Here is a 16,702-nt window from a genome sequence, read left to right on the forward strand (position 1 = left end):
ATTAAGTATTTAATATTTTTTTTTAAAAAAAATGGATTAATATGGATCAATAAGTTGTCAAAAAAAAAATTATCATTGGCTTAACCTTCTAAGTTAAGAGCTCCTTTCAAACACTAAATTACGAAAACATGTTAATAGAAAAAAATTGAATATCATGATCATGGGATTCTTATGGAATTAGGAATAGGAAAACATAGAAATGGAATATCATGGTTCACTGGATTCATACGGGATTGCAAAACACAAGAAAATTTCAAAACTACTGTTTAATTGGTACATAGGAGAAACACATGAATCCAAGACACGGTAAAAGGAAAACATGAGCTGAAACCTCATACTTATTTTCCTCCAAAATTGCTTATCAATAGTCCATTTCATAGGAACTAAAAAAAATCCATATGAAATAATCCTTTGTTTTAAATGTCTCTATAGGATTATTTACCATATAGGATACAAATTCTCTAGAAATTTTATGTTTTTCCTTTGTTTCGAAGAGGTCTAAAAGGACAAGGGAGTATTTTCCAGTGGTTAATTTCAACCGGTAGTTAGTGATATAGTATTATCACTGACGAAATGATCATAAGAGCATCTATATAGTGTTGTATTTTGAGGGGTACTAAGAAGAGATAGAGGAGCTAAGACCGGTGCTACACATTTTGCATCTTCTCTCAACAGATTCTAGTGTAGCAGGAGATGCTAGGCAAAGGACATGTCTTCATAGGAGAGAGAATATACTATGGTCCTTTGTCAGCATAATAGCAGGAGATGATTCAGGTAGAGAGAGAAGTTGTAGCGGTTCACACATTGTGAGCAGTTTTCAACGGAGTGCATTCTCACGTGGATCCCACTATTCTCCCTGAACTATATATGCTACGAATGCTTTGACCAGTTAGTTATAAGTTCTACTATAAGTAGAAAAAAATCATCTAGTGCTTAGACTGTAATTAAGGTGATAGTATAAACATTGAGATGTTTTATCCACTACCAGTAGACTACAATCGAATTGGTCAAAACAGTGATGAGTACATTTACTGAAAATAATAATAAAAAACAATCATTCCATATGTGAGATTGAACCAACCGCGGATCGAGCCATCCCGAACTTTGTTCGGTGGAAAAGAACATCATTTTAATTGTTTCGATTATTCATATGCTTATTCGAATCATTTATTAGCAAATAAAAAATCATTTGCGAGCAAAACTTTTATATATGTATTCCTAGCGACTCAAAAGCATAGCAAATGCTATAAAGTAAATTACGATGAAAAAGGAAAAAAAACTATCCAGTTCTAAAATTTAAATTTTAACTTCCAAGTATAAGTATAAGCCAAATTAGGCTCAAAGTCAGGTGGCTGTGATTGCTCCGCTTCTGTTGTTGATACTGTTCGTCGACGGCACACGTAAAAGATCAGTTACCAACAAATACTATATATAATTGGTTGCTGCCTACTCGATGATGATGATGCTGGCTCCAGGCTCAACTCAACATCAAGATTTTGGTGAGAAGATGGCCATGATCTCCAAATATAAATACCGGTACGTGTATTCATTCCTTTTGTTTTCGGATGCGCTGTTGGTCACTGTCAAAGAATCTACGAATTATGCTGAGGGTGTGTTTAGTTCACGCCAAAATTAGAAGTTTAATTGAAATTGGAACGATGTGATGGAAAAGTTAAAAGTTTATGCGTGTAGAAAAATTTTGATGTGATGGAGAACTAAACAAGGCCTGACTGTGCATGTCCATTTTTCTGCAGTGTTCTGACTGGAGCATAGTATCAAACTAAATCGCACAATAATCGTATTCGGATTCGGAGTGATGCTTCTTTCAAAAGCACGCAGACAGCAACGTTATGATCGTACAATTTGTGTTGGAGGGTACTAGTAGTATATTAGGCCTTTTTTTTTCTTTTATGGAAAAGTGATATTTACAGCGAGGGTCATGTGATTATCTGACTGGATACCAGCCAAGTAGATTTTGGTCGAGCTGCAACACGACTGCACCGGCCAACTAAACTAGTTCCTGCCTGCACCTGCAAGGCTGCAACACGATGCGATTACGTGCTGCGCGCTTCTCTGCAGCTCGTGATTCTAGCATGAACATAGTATGGCAGTACTGTTGCACTCACTCCCACCCGCGTGGCCGTCATTGCGAAAGTGTTGCCTAAGAGCAACTCCAGTCTCCAACAGACTATCTATTTGGCTTTTTAAGTTAAAATTTAGCTAACACAAAAAAAATGAGCTCCAACAGTCTCTCCATCTAGATGGCCAAGCCATCCGGATGGCCAAATTGCTTCTCCGGCTAGCCAAATTGCTCCTCCGGCTAGCCAAATGTAGCCAGCCTCCTCTACTGGCCAAAGGTAGGTCCCACCACCACTCCCATCCCCATCCATCCTCTTTCTCTGCCGTCGCGCCTCACGCACGAGCCGTCGCCACCATCACCGCTGCGCGTGCGGAGAGCCACCGCCGCCGCTGCCGCCTCGCGCACGAGCCGTCGCCGCCATCGCCGTTGCTCGAGTGAGGGGAGCCACCGCCACCGCTGCCGCCTCGCGCCTCGCGCACGAGCCGTCGCCGCCATTGCCGCTGCGCGCGCGGGGAGCCACTGCCACCACCGTCGGCGCGCGGGAGCCGCCACCGCCGCCTCACCCCTCGTGTTCGCGGGGCGCCGTCGTCGCCCGCTGCTGGAGCCGTTGTCGCCGCCGCTGGATCGATGCGGCCACGCGGGAGAAAAGAAAGGGGAAGAGAAAGAGAAAGAGGAGGAAGAAGAAGGGAATGGAGATATGAGGATGACATGTGGGCCCCTTTGTGATTTTGGAGATGTAAATAGAGAGACTGTTGAAGTGCACACCTAGTTTGACTACCCAAATCAGTTGGAGAGTTGGCTAAATGAGTATTTGGAGAGTCTAATTTGGAGATGCTCAAGATTACCGGACGGCCGGTGGACTCATCAACACATGAGTTGCACAAGCTACCCCCTCCCTCCCTCCCTCCCCCCGGGAAAAAAAACTTATAAAAATATATCTATTCTCTATTGTTATAAAAATTAAAAATGTTTTTGTCGGTATTTTGGTTCGTCATCCGTGTATAAGTAGGTTTTTAAGTTCGTTTGCTTTTGGAAATACATATCCGTATTTAAGTCAGTTTTTAAGATCATTCACTTTTGGTAATCCAAAAGGAATCATAAAATAAATCTGTTTAAAAAAAACTCGCATGCTAACTTAGAACTATCGGACTCCTAACTGCAGCTCATGATTTTCTAAAAATATATATCCAAGCGAACTCCCACGAATTTTATCTTAACTAAACCATATAACAATAATAAGATTAAAATAGACTTCACCCGTTTGCAACACACGTGTATTTTTTTTCTAGTCATAAAAAATAGATACATATTTGCAGATTCATCTTAAAAGTTGATTTGGATGGAGGATGCATTTATAGTGGTTTACATTGATAAATGTTACTCTCCGTACTAAAGTATAAGGGATTTTGGTTGGATAAGACCTATCCAGATTTATAGTAATAGTAACCATGGACGCTAACATATGCAGGAAATAACCCATACGGCATACCTGTTCCTTGCATACTTGTTGGTCTGCTCTACTTCAACAAAATTATTTTTTACATATTTTCTAGGTCTACTCTATTTTTTAATGCAAATTATGTTATCTAGAAGATTGTACCACTGTCATCAATAAATGGCTCTTAGCCTTGTTAAACTACATGATACTCCGCGCTCTGCTACAGGATATATGTCAGATATTGTAGAAATAATTAAATAATTTGGATTGAAATATTGTGAAAATGATTTGATAATGATGATTTAGCATGTGTATGTTTAATTTTAGAATGAAATAAGTTGTAGATATAATTACTATATGTTTGCATGTTGAGTTTTGTGTGCTTAGTGGGTTATTAATATGGCATGCTTGCATGTTGATTTTAGGAGTGCTAATAAATACTATACTTGCATGTAGAGAGCTTTAGGTGTTTAGTGGGCATTAGCTTTATAGAAAGAAGAGATTAAAAATATTTGTTGACATGTACTACCTTCATCTTATGATAAGATCATCTTTGTCCTCTCTAGTTTGCCTCAAAATAAGTTCATTTTTAAGTAACCATTGTATTGTAGTTTGTGAAAATAAGAGGTAAATGCATTAAAATTAGGTAAATTGGAGCACAATTGCATTTGGGATTTTATAAAGTATATTATATGATAGTCTTATACTTTTGAATTGGTACGTGTGGGACAGATGAAAAGTGAACTTATTTTAAAACAGGGTAGTAAGAAAGAAAGGAGAGGAGATGCAAACATTGTTGCTATGTTTAAGAACGGACTAAACAACGACTATTAGCCTCTATAAAATAAAAACTTTGCTGTATGAAAGTGGAAAACGGATAAAAATAGTAATAGAAAACTATTTGTTGAGTTAATGGTTAAATAATTTGTTGTCTTATTTATTGTAAGGGCATAGTCTTTTACTATCTATGTTCTAAAATAGAAGGAAGGAATTTTACCCATATAACTATATAAGCAAAACTTTTTATATTTTAAAACAAATATAGTAATAAATGTTTACTTACAGAAGAGCCCATGCCAAGCTCTATCTTTAAACGTGCCCTTATGGGATCTTACCATATAATATTACGAAGCTCAAAGCAGCAGTAAACTTGACAGCATGCTTCCTTGTTTCCTTCAGCGAATGCTCTCATCCGTTCATGGTTTTCGCTCCTGCTCCTTTCTTCTCAGATAATTAAGCAGCATGAAGAATCCTTTCACATGCATTGATAATACTACTATAAAGTTTGGTTTGGAGTGATTGGTTAATTAATTAGCTGATTGTTGCTTATGGCCTATGGGATAGCAAATCTCAGTTCAGTACGGAAGCATGTGTGAGCAAAGTGCAGGCGTGCAGCAGCCACTTGCAAGATTTTCCTTGGTGCTATGCAGCTCACAATGTCAGTATTATATATCCCGGTTATGAGGTCTGAACTTTTTTTAAATAATGAAATAGCATCCGGCTTTTCTTTAAAAGAAACTACAACCACTTATTATATAGTTCGTTCAACATAGAGTTCAACATAGAGCTGCTAAACATTTCAAACATGACGAGACAATAACTCTAAAAACTCTTATTCAGTTCTATTTGTAAATCTACATCCAAAATTGATGAAGATCTACATGACAGTTTCAATATGCATTATGTATTAGTTCCTTTTCCTCGTCACACTTTTTATAGTTGCGCCTACAACCGGAGCAAATATATTATCCTTCATATAAGATTTAGTTGAAGATTTATAAGAACCATATCATTCCTACCACAATATAAGCATATGCTTCTACTAAAATAGATTTCGTATTTTTGAATCAATACCAACAAGCTGATTTCCATATATGTATTAGGAATACTATATGGGATTTTATGCCAAAAGAAGCATGTATGGTTCTCCAGATAAATTTAGTAAAATGATAATCGAAGAATAAATGTTAAATAATCTCATTCTTCATACAAAAGCAACATGTCTTGCTAAAATTTTAACTCCTTCTTACTAAATTGTCTTTGGTTAAAATTACTCCATTGAAAAAAATACACATATTCTTTTATTATAAGAGTTATTTTTAATTTCCATAAAACACTATTCCTCTTTAGGTTCCATTTTTAATTAATGTTAAATACATAGAACGAATAGAAAATGGATCATTTTAATGAAGACTCCGTCTAAACTCATCATTTTCCTCGTTCAAATGAGTATGCACGATTGAAGCAATTATGAAGTCTGAACTAAATTTCTGTTTTGAACAAGTTGATCAGTGCTTTAGTGCAAAGATGGAGCGATCCTTCATTGCTCCGCCAATTTTTTTTTAAGTGGGGTCCATTTGCCAAATTTCTCTTGTGTGGTGCAAAAGAGTATGTTTCCATGATCCGTGCATTAACAGAAGAGACAGTAAGGTACCTAGCTCTGGTGCATATAGCATTAAACTGTAGTAAAACACTCCCTCCGTTTCAAAATGTTTGACACCGTTGACTTTTTAGTACGTGTTTGACTATTCTTCTTATTTAAAAATTTTAAGTAATTATTTATTCTTTTCATATCATTTGATTCATTGTTAAATATACTTTCATGTACACATATAGTTTTACATATTTCATAAATTTTTTTGAATAAGACAAACGGTCAAACATGTGCTAAAAAGTCAACGGTGTCAAACATTTTGAAACGGAGTGAGTATATAATAATAACAAACATGTATAGAAGGGGCCATTATTTTGAATACTCGATAGTAATACATGGGGGGCAGGACCCACTTAGATAGGTTAATTATAAAGTGCTGATGGATGGTATTAATACTTATTCGATGATGTAAAACAAATAAATTAAATGTTAGAAAGTTCAATTGATTTAAAATAGTTCTATAACAAATGCTGAAGAAAGCTTCTGCACAAATCATGCCATTTAGAAGCTTGAAAACCTGTCCCCGATAATCCATAATCTGTAAAGAGAGGTGCTATACGTACGATTTTTCATGTACAATACTCGTACGATGTAACGTTTCCAAGCGCAAGCCCGTGGCGTTTTTCAATCGTTCCTAGCGACACACCACACATGAAGTTCACCATCCGTTAGCAATGGCACAAGGATTGTACATAGAAGTCATATGCAGAGCGTTAGTAATTTAGGGTGTGTTTGGTTCATGGTCATGCATGGATGGAATATGGCCATCCATATTTTGTTGGATATGGCGATCCAATTTCTTGTTTGATTGGAGGGATATCCCATGGATGGGAAAAGCCAAAAGTTAGTGGGACCCATTTGTCATATATATATATATATATATATATATATATATATATATATATATATATATATATATATATATTATCAGAATATAATCATCCGAGATCTTGTTTTAAAGATTTAATTGTAACAAATATAATGGTGTAATCAAATCATAAATTAGATAAACGGTTTAGGAGAAAAAAATCATTTGGAGCTTGCTTAACAGAAAATCAAACCAACTACAGCCAATCATAATAGGACACATCACCCAGACCAAAACTGAATAACTTCATCCAGCCAAATCGGCTGGATGCACTCATCCAGCATATTGAGGGAATATTCCCTATTTCGGGTCATCCTATCCGTCCTGCCCTACAACCAAACACCTAAAAAAAATCAGACGGCTATCTCCCATCCAGGCTTATCCACCCAACCAAACACACTCAGCCATGTAGAATGGGACCTAAACTGGTGCTATGGAGCAGTCGCAAAAGGGAAGACCAAGGGCCTATTTAGAAGGCGTTTTCTCATCTGCAACTAATGGAATACTAATGCTTGTTCTTTTTTACTTGATATTTTAGTCGTGGACTATCTCGCAAGTATATTGTCGGAGATATGGGAACAAAGGTCCCCATCTCCCTCGGGTCACTGGGACGCTGTAGAATACGTCGAGGCGTACAAGATATGCTCAAGACACCCGAAGAGAGCAGCCTGGGCATGATGGTCACCCGGAGATAAAACCAGCCACCTTCGGGCCCTAGGCAAGGTGGGCCTGTCCTTTGAGCATTTGTCGTACCTGGGCAGGGGTCTGAGCATACTCCTTGCCCCAGGTATTCCATGAGAAGCATAACAAGACTGAGCTTTGGAAAGGCTGACACGATCAGGGGGTTGCTTCAACCACTCCTTTGCGTTAATGGCAACGAATCATCGCACGTCACATACACATCCTATCGAGGAATTTTTTTCATTTTTAAATTTTTTTCTTTTAATATTTACAGAAATAATCTATTGCGCCCTCTATTAGGGCGGCAAGCTAACGTGGCAGACGGCGGCTCGATGGCGCCGTCTGCGAAAATTGCATTTAGCCCCTTGTGAGGGCGGCAAGGGGCTAAATGCAATTTTCGCAACCCTAAAGAGCATTTGGCTGGTACCTTTTGCATCTGGGCCCAGGGCGGCAAGGGACCCAGATGTAAAAAGTACCAGCCAAAAAGTACTAGGCCTGGGCTGGCCTTTTTGCATGTGGGCCCCTTGAGGGCGGTAAGGGTTTTCGTAAAAAAAAAAAAAAACCCTCCCTCTCCCGTCTGCCGTCACCACCCGTCCCTCCTCCGTTTGCCACGTCAGCTTGCTGCCCTAGTAGAGGGCGGCAGGGTCTATTTTTGTAATTTTTTTGCGCCGATGGATTATTTCTGTAAATATTAAAAGAAAAAAAATTAAAAATAAAAAAAATTCTCCTATCGAGAGCGTGGAGAGGCCTGCACCGCGCGTCACAGGCCCACAAATAATACGGGCATGTATAGATGGCCATAAGGCCCGCCCGGCACGGCCCGGCTAGGCACGGCCCACCAGTGATCTGGCCAACACGACTCGGTCGGCACTTTGTGCCGGGCCGTGTCGGCCCATGGGCTACACCTCCATCTTAGGCACGGCCCACCAGTAGTCGAGCCGTGTCGTGCCGGCCTGAGGGAACGTGTGGCCCATCGTGCCCTTTTAAAATAAGTCTATTTTCCCTCCCTCTTCTTTGGGTTGTGACATATATATAGCTAAAATAAGGCTATTCCCTCCCTCCTCTTTGAGCTGACATATATATAGCTAAAATAAGTCTATTTATCGTCCCTATTCTTTGGACTGTTACATATAATATGTCTATTTTTACTCCCTAATCTTTATGTGCCGGGACTGGCCTGCCGGCCCGGCCCGGTCGTGCCAGGCCGGGCCGGCAAAACGTGCCGGTGGGGAGGCCCAGGCATGGACCGGCACGAGCCTGACCCCCGTCGAGTCGTGCCGTGCTTGGGTCGGGCCAAAATGCTATGCCGTGGGCCGGGCCGTCGAGCCTCGGGCCTTATGGCCATCTATACGGTCATGGGCACTTTTGACTTCGGCGCCTCCCCCCCCCCTCCGTCAGCCTACAGGAGTGAACATTCTATTCCATCCGGATTGAAAGACCTTGACAAGACAAACCATAACAAATTCAATGGAGTGGAGCCTACCCCCGCATGAATGTATGGGCACTATAGACTCCACTTGGACTATAAAAGGATGATCCATGCTAATGGATAGAGGGTTCCGATTCCAGTAAGCTAGCATACGCCACTAGATTTTCAGTTTCACACATTGTAACCCATTGTCATCATCCACCCATAGTCCATACAAAGGAGTAGGGTATAACGCATCCGTACGATCAAAACCTATATGATCCCTGGCGTTAGTCTTTTTCACGCATTTGGAACCTAGGCTTAAACCCGTCCCCTAGCCGAATCTCCAAAGGGGTAATAATAATAATAATAATAATAATAATAATAATAATAATAATAATAATAATAATAATAATAATAGTTGTTAGATAAGATTTTTATACTTAGCGGTCTAGAAGCCAAACCCGAATAAAAATACGACAATAAATGGATACGGTTTTAACAAGGACGCTCATGATGGCATCAATCACGAAAACTCATGTAATTCTATGTCATGTTTGGGATTAAGAATTCTGTTGACTCGACTGGATTTATAACTCTTTAGAACATAGGAAAAACGTAGCAATCGGAATACTATAGAAAAGCCCAATGTTCATGCCCCTGGTTCGTAGGAATGAGCATAGCAATAGGAAATTTTCCTTTCCCCGTAATTCTAGAGGAAAAACATTAGAAATTTAACATCAACTTCAAGTTCATTGTTTTGGCATCACACCTAGGATCGAGGCAAATTAATCCCCTAGCAGTTAGCTATTTATCCATTTTTGTTAATGTACGGTAGATAGATATAAGTAGTAGGTAAGAAACACGATGCATTCCAAAAATCCAGACGAATTCATGTTTCTTTCCGACAACCCAACCAAACACCTGTTTTTACAAAATTTATATGTTTTCAATTCTTTGTTTTGCATATGTATTCATTCTATAAAATTGTTACCAAGTTAATACTCCCTTTGTTCCAAACCGGATGGGATATTTCCTATTACTATGAATCTGGACAGGCAGAACCTAGGACTAGATGAGATATTTCCTAGTACTACGAATTTGGACAAGTACATGTCTAGATTCGTAGTACTAGAAAATGTCTCATCTGGTCTTAGGTTCTTATATTTTGGTACGGAGACGGGAGAAGATGTATTAAAAGCTCCACCAAAGGACCCACTAACCTTCCAGGATGAATGAGCAAAGTAGCATCTTTCCAAAATAAGTTATTTTTTCATGGCAAAATTTGCTATAGGACATCTGAAAAATATGTAATTAGATAGGGGACATTGTAAAAACGTGTATTTGCTGTAGGACATTGTAAAAAACTGGTAATTAGCTACTGGACACCGGTGGGATTATTTTATTATTTTCAAAGGAATAGGAAAGAGAAACAATCATTAAAGACCAGTTTGTCTTTGGCTCAAATTAATCCAACGTGGGCCCAACTGTGAGCATGTCCTCCTCGTCTCGCTCTGACAGCGGCGCGCTGTCCCGGTCGCGGATGCGGCAGCGGGCGAGGCTGGAAGAGCGGCAGCGGCGGGCGAGCGCAGGAGGAGCGGCAACGGCGGAGATGGAGCGGACCGAACCGTACCGGCGGTGATGGCCTTTCGCTTCCCCCGAGGCCACGCATCCGACCGCGATGCCGCCACATCTGACGGCTGCTGCGGGTTTTACCGGTCACCTCAATCCAACCCGACGCGGCGGCCACAACTTGCGCCGCTGTGCGGTAAAGCGTCCGGTCCACGCGCTGTCGCCCTCGGCCAGCCGCCACAGCCGCAACGCATTGCTGCGTGGAGGCCGTCATCTCTCTCTCTCTCTCTCTCTTCCTCCTCATCCCCTTCTCCACCGCGCCCAACCACCACCCCGAAGCGAAGCCGCGTGGAGGTGGAGGCGTCGTGCCCTCGTCCAGATCGGAGCTATGCCGCTCGCCGTGGGATGCCGTTCCAGCCCCTGGAGGTGAGGTAGCTCGACGTCTGCTTGTTTTTTTCCCGGGCCGGATTACTGAGGCAATGGCGGAGGACGGGGAGGAGAATCTGCTCGCGACGGTGCAGCACATCGTGCAAACGCTGGGGAGCAGTGACACCATACGCGGAGAAAAGGATAAGAAAGAAAAAAGGATAAGAAAGGAAAAAAGAAAAAGAAAAAAAATCGAAGGGTAGAAACGTACTTACATAGTTGTTTCTCTCTCCAATTTTTCCGAATATAATGAAATAATCCATGGGTGTCCAGCAGCTAATTACTAGTTTTTTTTTTGTCCTATAGCATAAACGCGTTCTTGCGGTGTCTCCTAACTAATTACACGTTTTTAAAGATATCATTGAGTAAATTTTGCCTTTTTTTCATTCATCTCACACATATCAGTAAAAAAGCAAAAGGATTAGAATGTCCACTAATTTATCAAATCACAATGCAATTGTCCTTTACTTTATCTAGTTCTAATACATTTATCCTTTATTTTCATAAACTCCACTACAATGATTGCTCAAAGATAAATTTATTTTGTTTTGGGATAGACAAGAGGGAGCAAAGATGATCTTATTTGAGGACTGAGCGAATACTTATCAACAGGAGTACCATGAACTGGGCTAGATTCTTGGCAGAGTTGCTGAACAATCAGGACAGAGAGAGATGCACATTTGTGGCACATGGGACAAAGTTTTGAGCTGAAAAATCCATCAGCAAAATTCACTAGTTGCTGAACAAACAGGACAGAGCGAGATGCACATTTTATGGGACATGGGACAATAAGTTTTGAGCTGAAAAATCCATCAGCAAAATTCACTCCTAGTGAGTCAATTAGGTGATAGGATCCGAAGCTCGACATTGTTAATTCACTAAAGAAGAGACAAGTAGACAAAGACGAACCAGAAAAGCTGAAAAGCAGGAGGAAATGCGTATCATTAGGGTCTTAGGGGGCTAGTATTACATCTAGTAGCCTATTAAAGCAAGGAAGAGCAAGGTCAATAGTATGGTTCGGTACCGGCGGTAATATTTGTCCACGTAATATATAGCCACTGAGAGAGAAAGCTTATACAGTAAATTAGATGTTACACTAGCTATACTAAATAGAAAATCAATTAATTCATGCATGGGCATCCAAGCTGTGGTGATCAAAACTAGCATTCATCCTTGTAGCTATCTATGTTGCATGCAACTATACAAGCTGTGGTGATTTTATTTGCCCAACACACCAATGATGATGGAAAATTGTGCACAGCAAATCGTGAAAACAACACTAGGCCCACCAAAACATATAAACTATTGCTGCAAGGAGGCTGAAGACCTCGTTTCCGGTTCTATCACCCGGCGACAGAATAAGCGCCCACCCTCTTCACTCTCTGCTTTTCTCACTCTTCTACGTAGGATTCTGGTGATATGAATCAATGTATAGCCTACTGACTCAGCTTTATTGTACCTGCTCTAAAAGATGAAAAAAAGAATCAAGCAGTGCATTCAATTCAAGCTGTGAATTCAAAGATGAAGTAAACATCTAACTAAGGAATTTGAGAAAAGAGAGGAGTGGATTAATTGGTGGCAAATTTATTGGTACTAATGTGTTAGACGTAATGTATTGCAGCATATGTCAGCTCCATATTAAATTTATGAGTAGATGATGCGAATAAAATTACGGGTGATTACTATCTCTACTGTAAAACTTGCTACTATTATAGAGCCAACATATAAGCTCATATTATAAGGTTGTACTCACTTTTTTCCTCTTCTCTCTCTTACTTATGTATTTAAATCATTTATTTTGGAACATGTATAGAGCTAGCTTCTATTTGAAACATGTATAGAGCTAGCTCTTATGTGAGAGTCAATACTACTATTTATTTTTCTGCATCTCTCTTCCTCAAGCTTGTGGCTGGCTAATGGCCCACTGTTCTCATTTAATGAGAAGCGTTGACTGATATTGTTTTAATTATGGCCACTAATAATTTTTATCAGAAAAATAAATTCTATATTACTTCCTCCATTCCAAAATATGGCTGGCTAATGGCCCACTGTTCTCATTTAATGAGAAGCGTTGACTGATATTGTTTTAATTATGGCCACTAATAATTTTTATCAGAAAAATAAATTCTATATTACTTCCTCCATCCCAAAATATAACTTCTAGAGTATAATTAATTAGCTCAAATATAGTAACCTAATATTTGTAGAAGTTAACTTTTATCATTAAACTACCCATACTACTTATTGACTTTATTATAGCCACAATTAGTCACCTCATCCATCCTGAGGAGATAACCAAAATTTTTTACCACTCTTCTTAATTAATACCCATGCCGAAGGCTATAACTTTCTATTCCATCCGTCCCAAAATATAAAGGATTACGAATCTGGATATAGAGCCTATCTAGATTCATAATACTAGGATATGTTCTATCCAACTAAAATTTCTTATATTTTAGAAATGGTGGAGTATATTTTAGAATGAAGTGAATATATCTATATTTATCATACGGCATACTTTGATATTATAAGTATGTATTGGAACATTTATAAATTTAGTAATTAAAAGAAATGGTGTTTACATTTGAATAATGTCTTATGACAAATAGGGATATTCTTCGCAAAAATAAATAGAAGTATTTGTAAACATATATTAGTTCCTCTATCTATGAGCATCATAGACTCATGGTACAGTTGTATTAATTATACTATTAGCCAATTTGGCAGTCATTTACATCAGTTAGTCACATTATTATTGCTCTCACTTCAGATCAAATCACAGGCGCCCTTGACTGACCATTGGCTGACAGAATTTTGGTACCATATGCACCGGAGTAGCTAGAAGAAAATTCTCCAGCAGAATCTGATAGCTCATTTTAGAAACTATTTCCAGAGGAATGCACCAAACAGTAGGGAGAATCTCGTAGCTATGCTAATTGCTGCAAAATTGTTTAATTCTTCCCATGTATAGATGTTATCCTTGTCGGCTTCAAGATTCTTTCCTTCATGTTAACAGGAGTACTTACTAGCTTACAAAAACCTTTTTTTTTCCTGTTAACATGAATATGTGATGGTACAGTTGATCGATCGGTTTATCACGGTCATCTCAATTCTTATGTTATATACACTCCTTCCATTTTAGGTTATAAATCGTTTTGACTAACTGCCTTAAGTTTGACTAACATTATAGAAAAAATACTAGTATAACCCATGACAAATTTATTATGAAAATATATTAAATTATAGATTTAATTGAACTAATTTGATATTGTAAATATTACTATATTTATTTATAAAACTTGGTCCAATTTAGAGTAGTATGACTTTGACCAAAGTCAAAACAACTTATAACCTGAAACGATTTATAACCTAAAACGGAGGGAATACCAATCACAATCCTGTGTTACTCGTACCATATGCAACAATGATCTAGTGTCTCTTTAACCGGAAATACTCGCAAAAACATGTCTGCGTCAAACAAACCCGAAACCGTAATAAGTTATGGCAAACATGATGCCCAGTACTGGCTTAAATGCATATTGAGAATGTACCCAAAGGAGCAGTTGGAGTTGTTTGAAACTTTGATATGTTTTTCCTTTGGTCTCTAGCCTGCGATGTCCCTCCATGTTGCCATGTAGAAGAAAAGAAGTACAAAGACCAACCCAAGAAATAAGGGTTCACCCTGAAAAAATACCAGTATAACAAACAACTTTAGAAGCACATCAAGAACACCACAAAAACTACTAAAACCACCTAAAGCATCTCAAAACCTGTACGTCCTTACCTAATTAATTCAGAGCCTGTTCACTTTGATGCCATTTTTAACCTTACCAAATTTTGTACATCCTTACCTAATTGATTCAGAGCCTGTTCACTTTGATGCTATTTTCAACCTTACCAAATTTTGGTAACTATATAAGAAATTTTGGCAAAATTTTGGTAAGTTTTTTTTTTCATCAAAGTGAACAGGCCCTCAATGTAATTCATGCCAATCAATTTTCACCATGATTTATAAGGAACTACCCAAGTTTCTGTATAGTTTCGCACCAAAGCTAAACTCAATTTAAAGACCTCGAAATTCCTCTCGATAAATAATGGTCCTTTTTGCTCGCGAGGATGGATCATGGATGAACCACGAGGAATAAGATCCAACATCCAAGGATGTGTGGGCCTTGCCTGTTCGTTCACGGAGGTCTGCACCCATTAGCCAATGCCGATGACGCCTAGTACTGGGGTAGTAGTAAAACAAGCCACCACCACAGCCACAGCAACTGGGGTCCTAATTCCTAAGACCGCATCGCCGTCGATCCACACCACACACACGCTGCCGACCCCATCCAACTGCCGCGCCCCAAACTATACCTCTTTCATCCATTTTAATCGCAGCTATAAGTTTTCATATATAACTTTATTCATTTTATTTATTTATTTTTATAATTAATATTTTTATTTTTATTAAAATAATATTTTATACGTGATATGTTTTTAAATAATTTTTTTAAAAAAATTAAATAAGACACGTGATTAAATTTGGACACGTAAACTAGGGAGGGAGTACTTGCTTATAAACCCTTCCTTCGCTAGTTCGCTTCAGTCTTCGCCTCGCCACCGTCGAGCGAGGCAGGCAGCGGCGATGGACCTCGACGCCGACATGATCCCCTCCTCCCCCTCCGCCGACTACTCCTCGCCCTCCTCCTCCGATCTCGACACCGAGGTTAGTTCCAGAGGTTGCATTTCGTGTGCTCTCTGTTTGATTTCTTGCGTCATCAATGGAGGTGTTTGTTGTTTTTTTTTTGGCTTCTTTGGGCAGTCGACGGGGTCGTTCTTTCCCGACCGGAGCACGACGCTGGGGACGCTGATGGGCGTGTCGGCGTTCGGCGGCGGCGGGCAGCGTCGCGCGGCGAGGACGCCGGCGAGGACGGAGAGGGAGAGGGCCCCGCTTGCGGCGCGACCGGCGGGGGAGGAGGAGGAGGGGAGGCGCGCGGGCGGGTGGCGGCGGCGGCGGAGGAGGCGCCAGCGCCGGGGCAGCCGCAGCCTCGGCGGGAGCTGGTGGCGGCTCTGCCGCGACGACGCCGGTGGGCCGCCGACGTCGCTGGGGGAGTTCCTCGACATGGAGAGGCAGCTCGCCGGCGCGGACTTCCTCTGCGACGGCGTCGGCGGCGGCGGCTCGGAGCGGGAGGCTGCGGCTGCGGCTGCAGCGGCGGCGGCCGTGTCGGCCACCGCGCTGTTCGAGGACGGGAGGGTGCGCCCACCGCAGCCGCAGCAACCCGCCGCCGAAGAGCGTGGGCGGTGGCGTCTGCAGAGAGCGACGGAGGGCTCCTCCTCCTCCTCCTCCGCCGGCGCCGCCGCCTCCTCGTCATTGGCGAGGCTGCCGGTGTTGCTCACCGGCATCTGCAGCGGCGGCGCCGGGTAGCGCCGGTCGGGGGTCATTCTTGTAATTAAGCAGCTGTCGAGGGGTGATTATGTGAAAGTGGAGTGAACGCTTCTTTCTTTTTTCTCTTCCTCCCATGGATTCTTTTGCTCTTGTCCTCTTCTGTTCCTTTTCTTGTTTTTTCAAGGAATGATTACTATTTTGCTTTGGACCTTTAGCTCAGTACAAACTTGTTTATGCCCTACCCCTTTTGCTTACCCTAATCTATTCTGCACAGGAATAAAACAAAACATAGTGAAAGCCATGTATGCTACTCTTATCTCTATGGTTTGTGTAGATGCACTAACAATTTGCAATGATTCGTTTATAAATATACTCACCAACTCCGTAGATAAAATGGCTATATAAAGTACTACTAGTATTT

The 16,702-nt window shown here is 40.5% G+C and overlaps 1 protein-coding gene across 2 annotated transcripts; it reads left to right on the forward strand.

Annotated features, from left to right (window-relative positions):
* Positions 1-15,496: 15,496 nt before the first annotated feature.
* Positions 15,497-16,649, forward strand: LOC4340678 (uncharacterized protein At3g17950). Of its 2 annotated transcripts, NM_001421529.1 has the most exons (2): positions 15,500-15,621; positions 15,718-16,649. In NM_001421529.1, the coding sequence occupies exons 1-2, from the start codon at positions 15,541-15,543 to the stop codon at positions 16,318-16,320; spliced, it is 684 nt and encodes a 227-aa protein (NP_001408458.1). In that variant the 5' UTR covers positions 15,500-15,540; the 3' UTR covers positions 16,321-16,649. The 2 variants fall into 2 exon arrangements, with proteins under 2 accessions (NP_001408459.1, NP_001408458.1); NM_001421530.1 differs by having other exon boundaries at positions 15,497-16,649.
* The last annotated feature ends 53 nt before the right edge of the window (positions 16,650-16,702 follow it).

This window comes from Oryza sativa, chromosome 6 (genome assembly GCF_034140825.1).
Source record: "Oryza sativa Japonica Group chromosome 6, ASM3414082v1".
In the NCBI taxonomy this organism is placed as follows: Eukaryota; Viridiplantae; Streptophyta; class Magnoliopsida; order Poales; family Poaceae; genus Oryza; species Oryza sativa.

Coding starts and splice junctions, on each gene's coding strand:
- LOC4340678 (NM_001421530.1), top strand. CDS start 15,541: ATGGACCTCGACGCCGACATGATCCCCTCCTCCCCCTCCGCCGACTAC.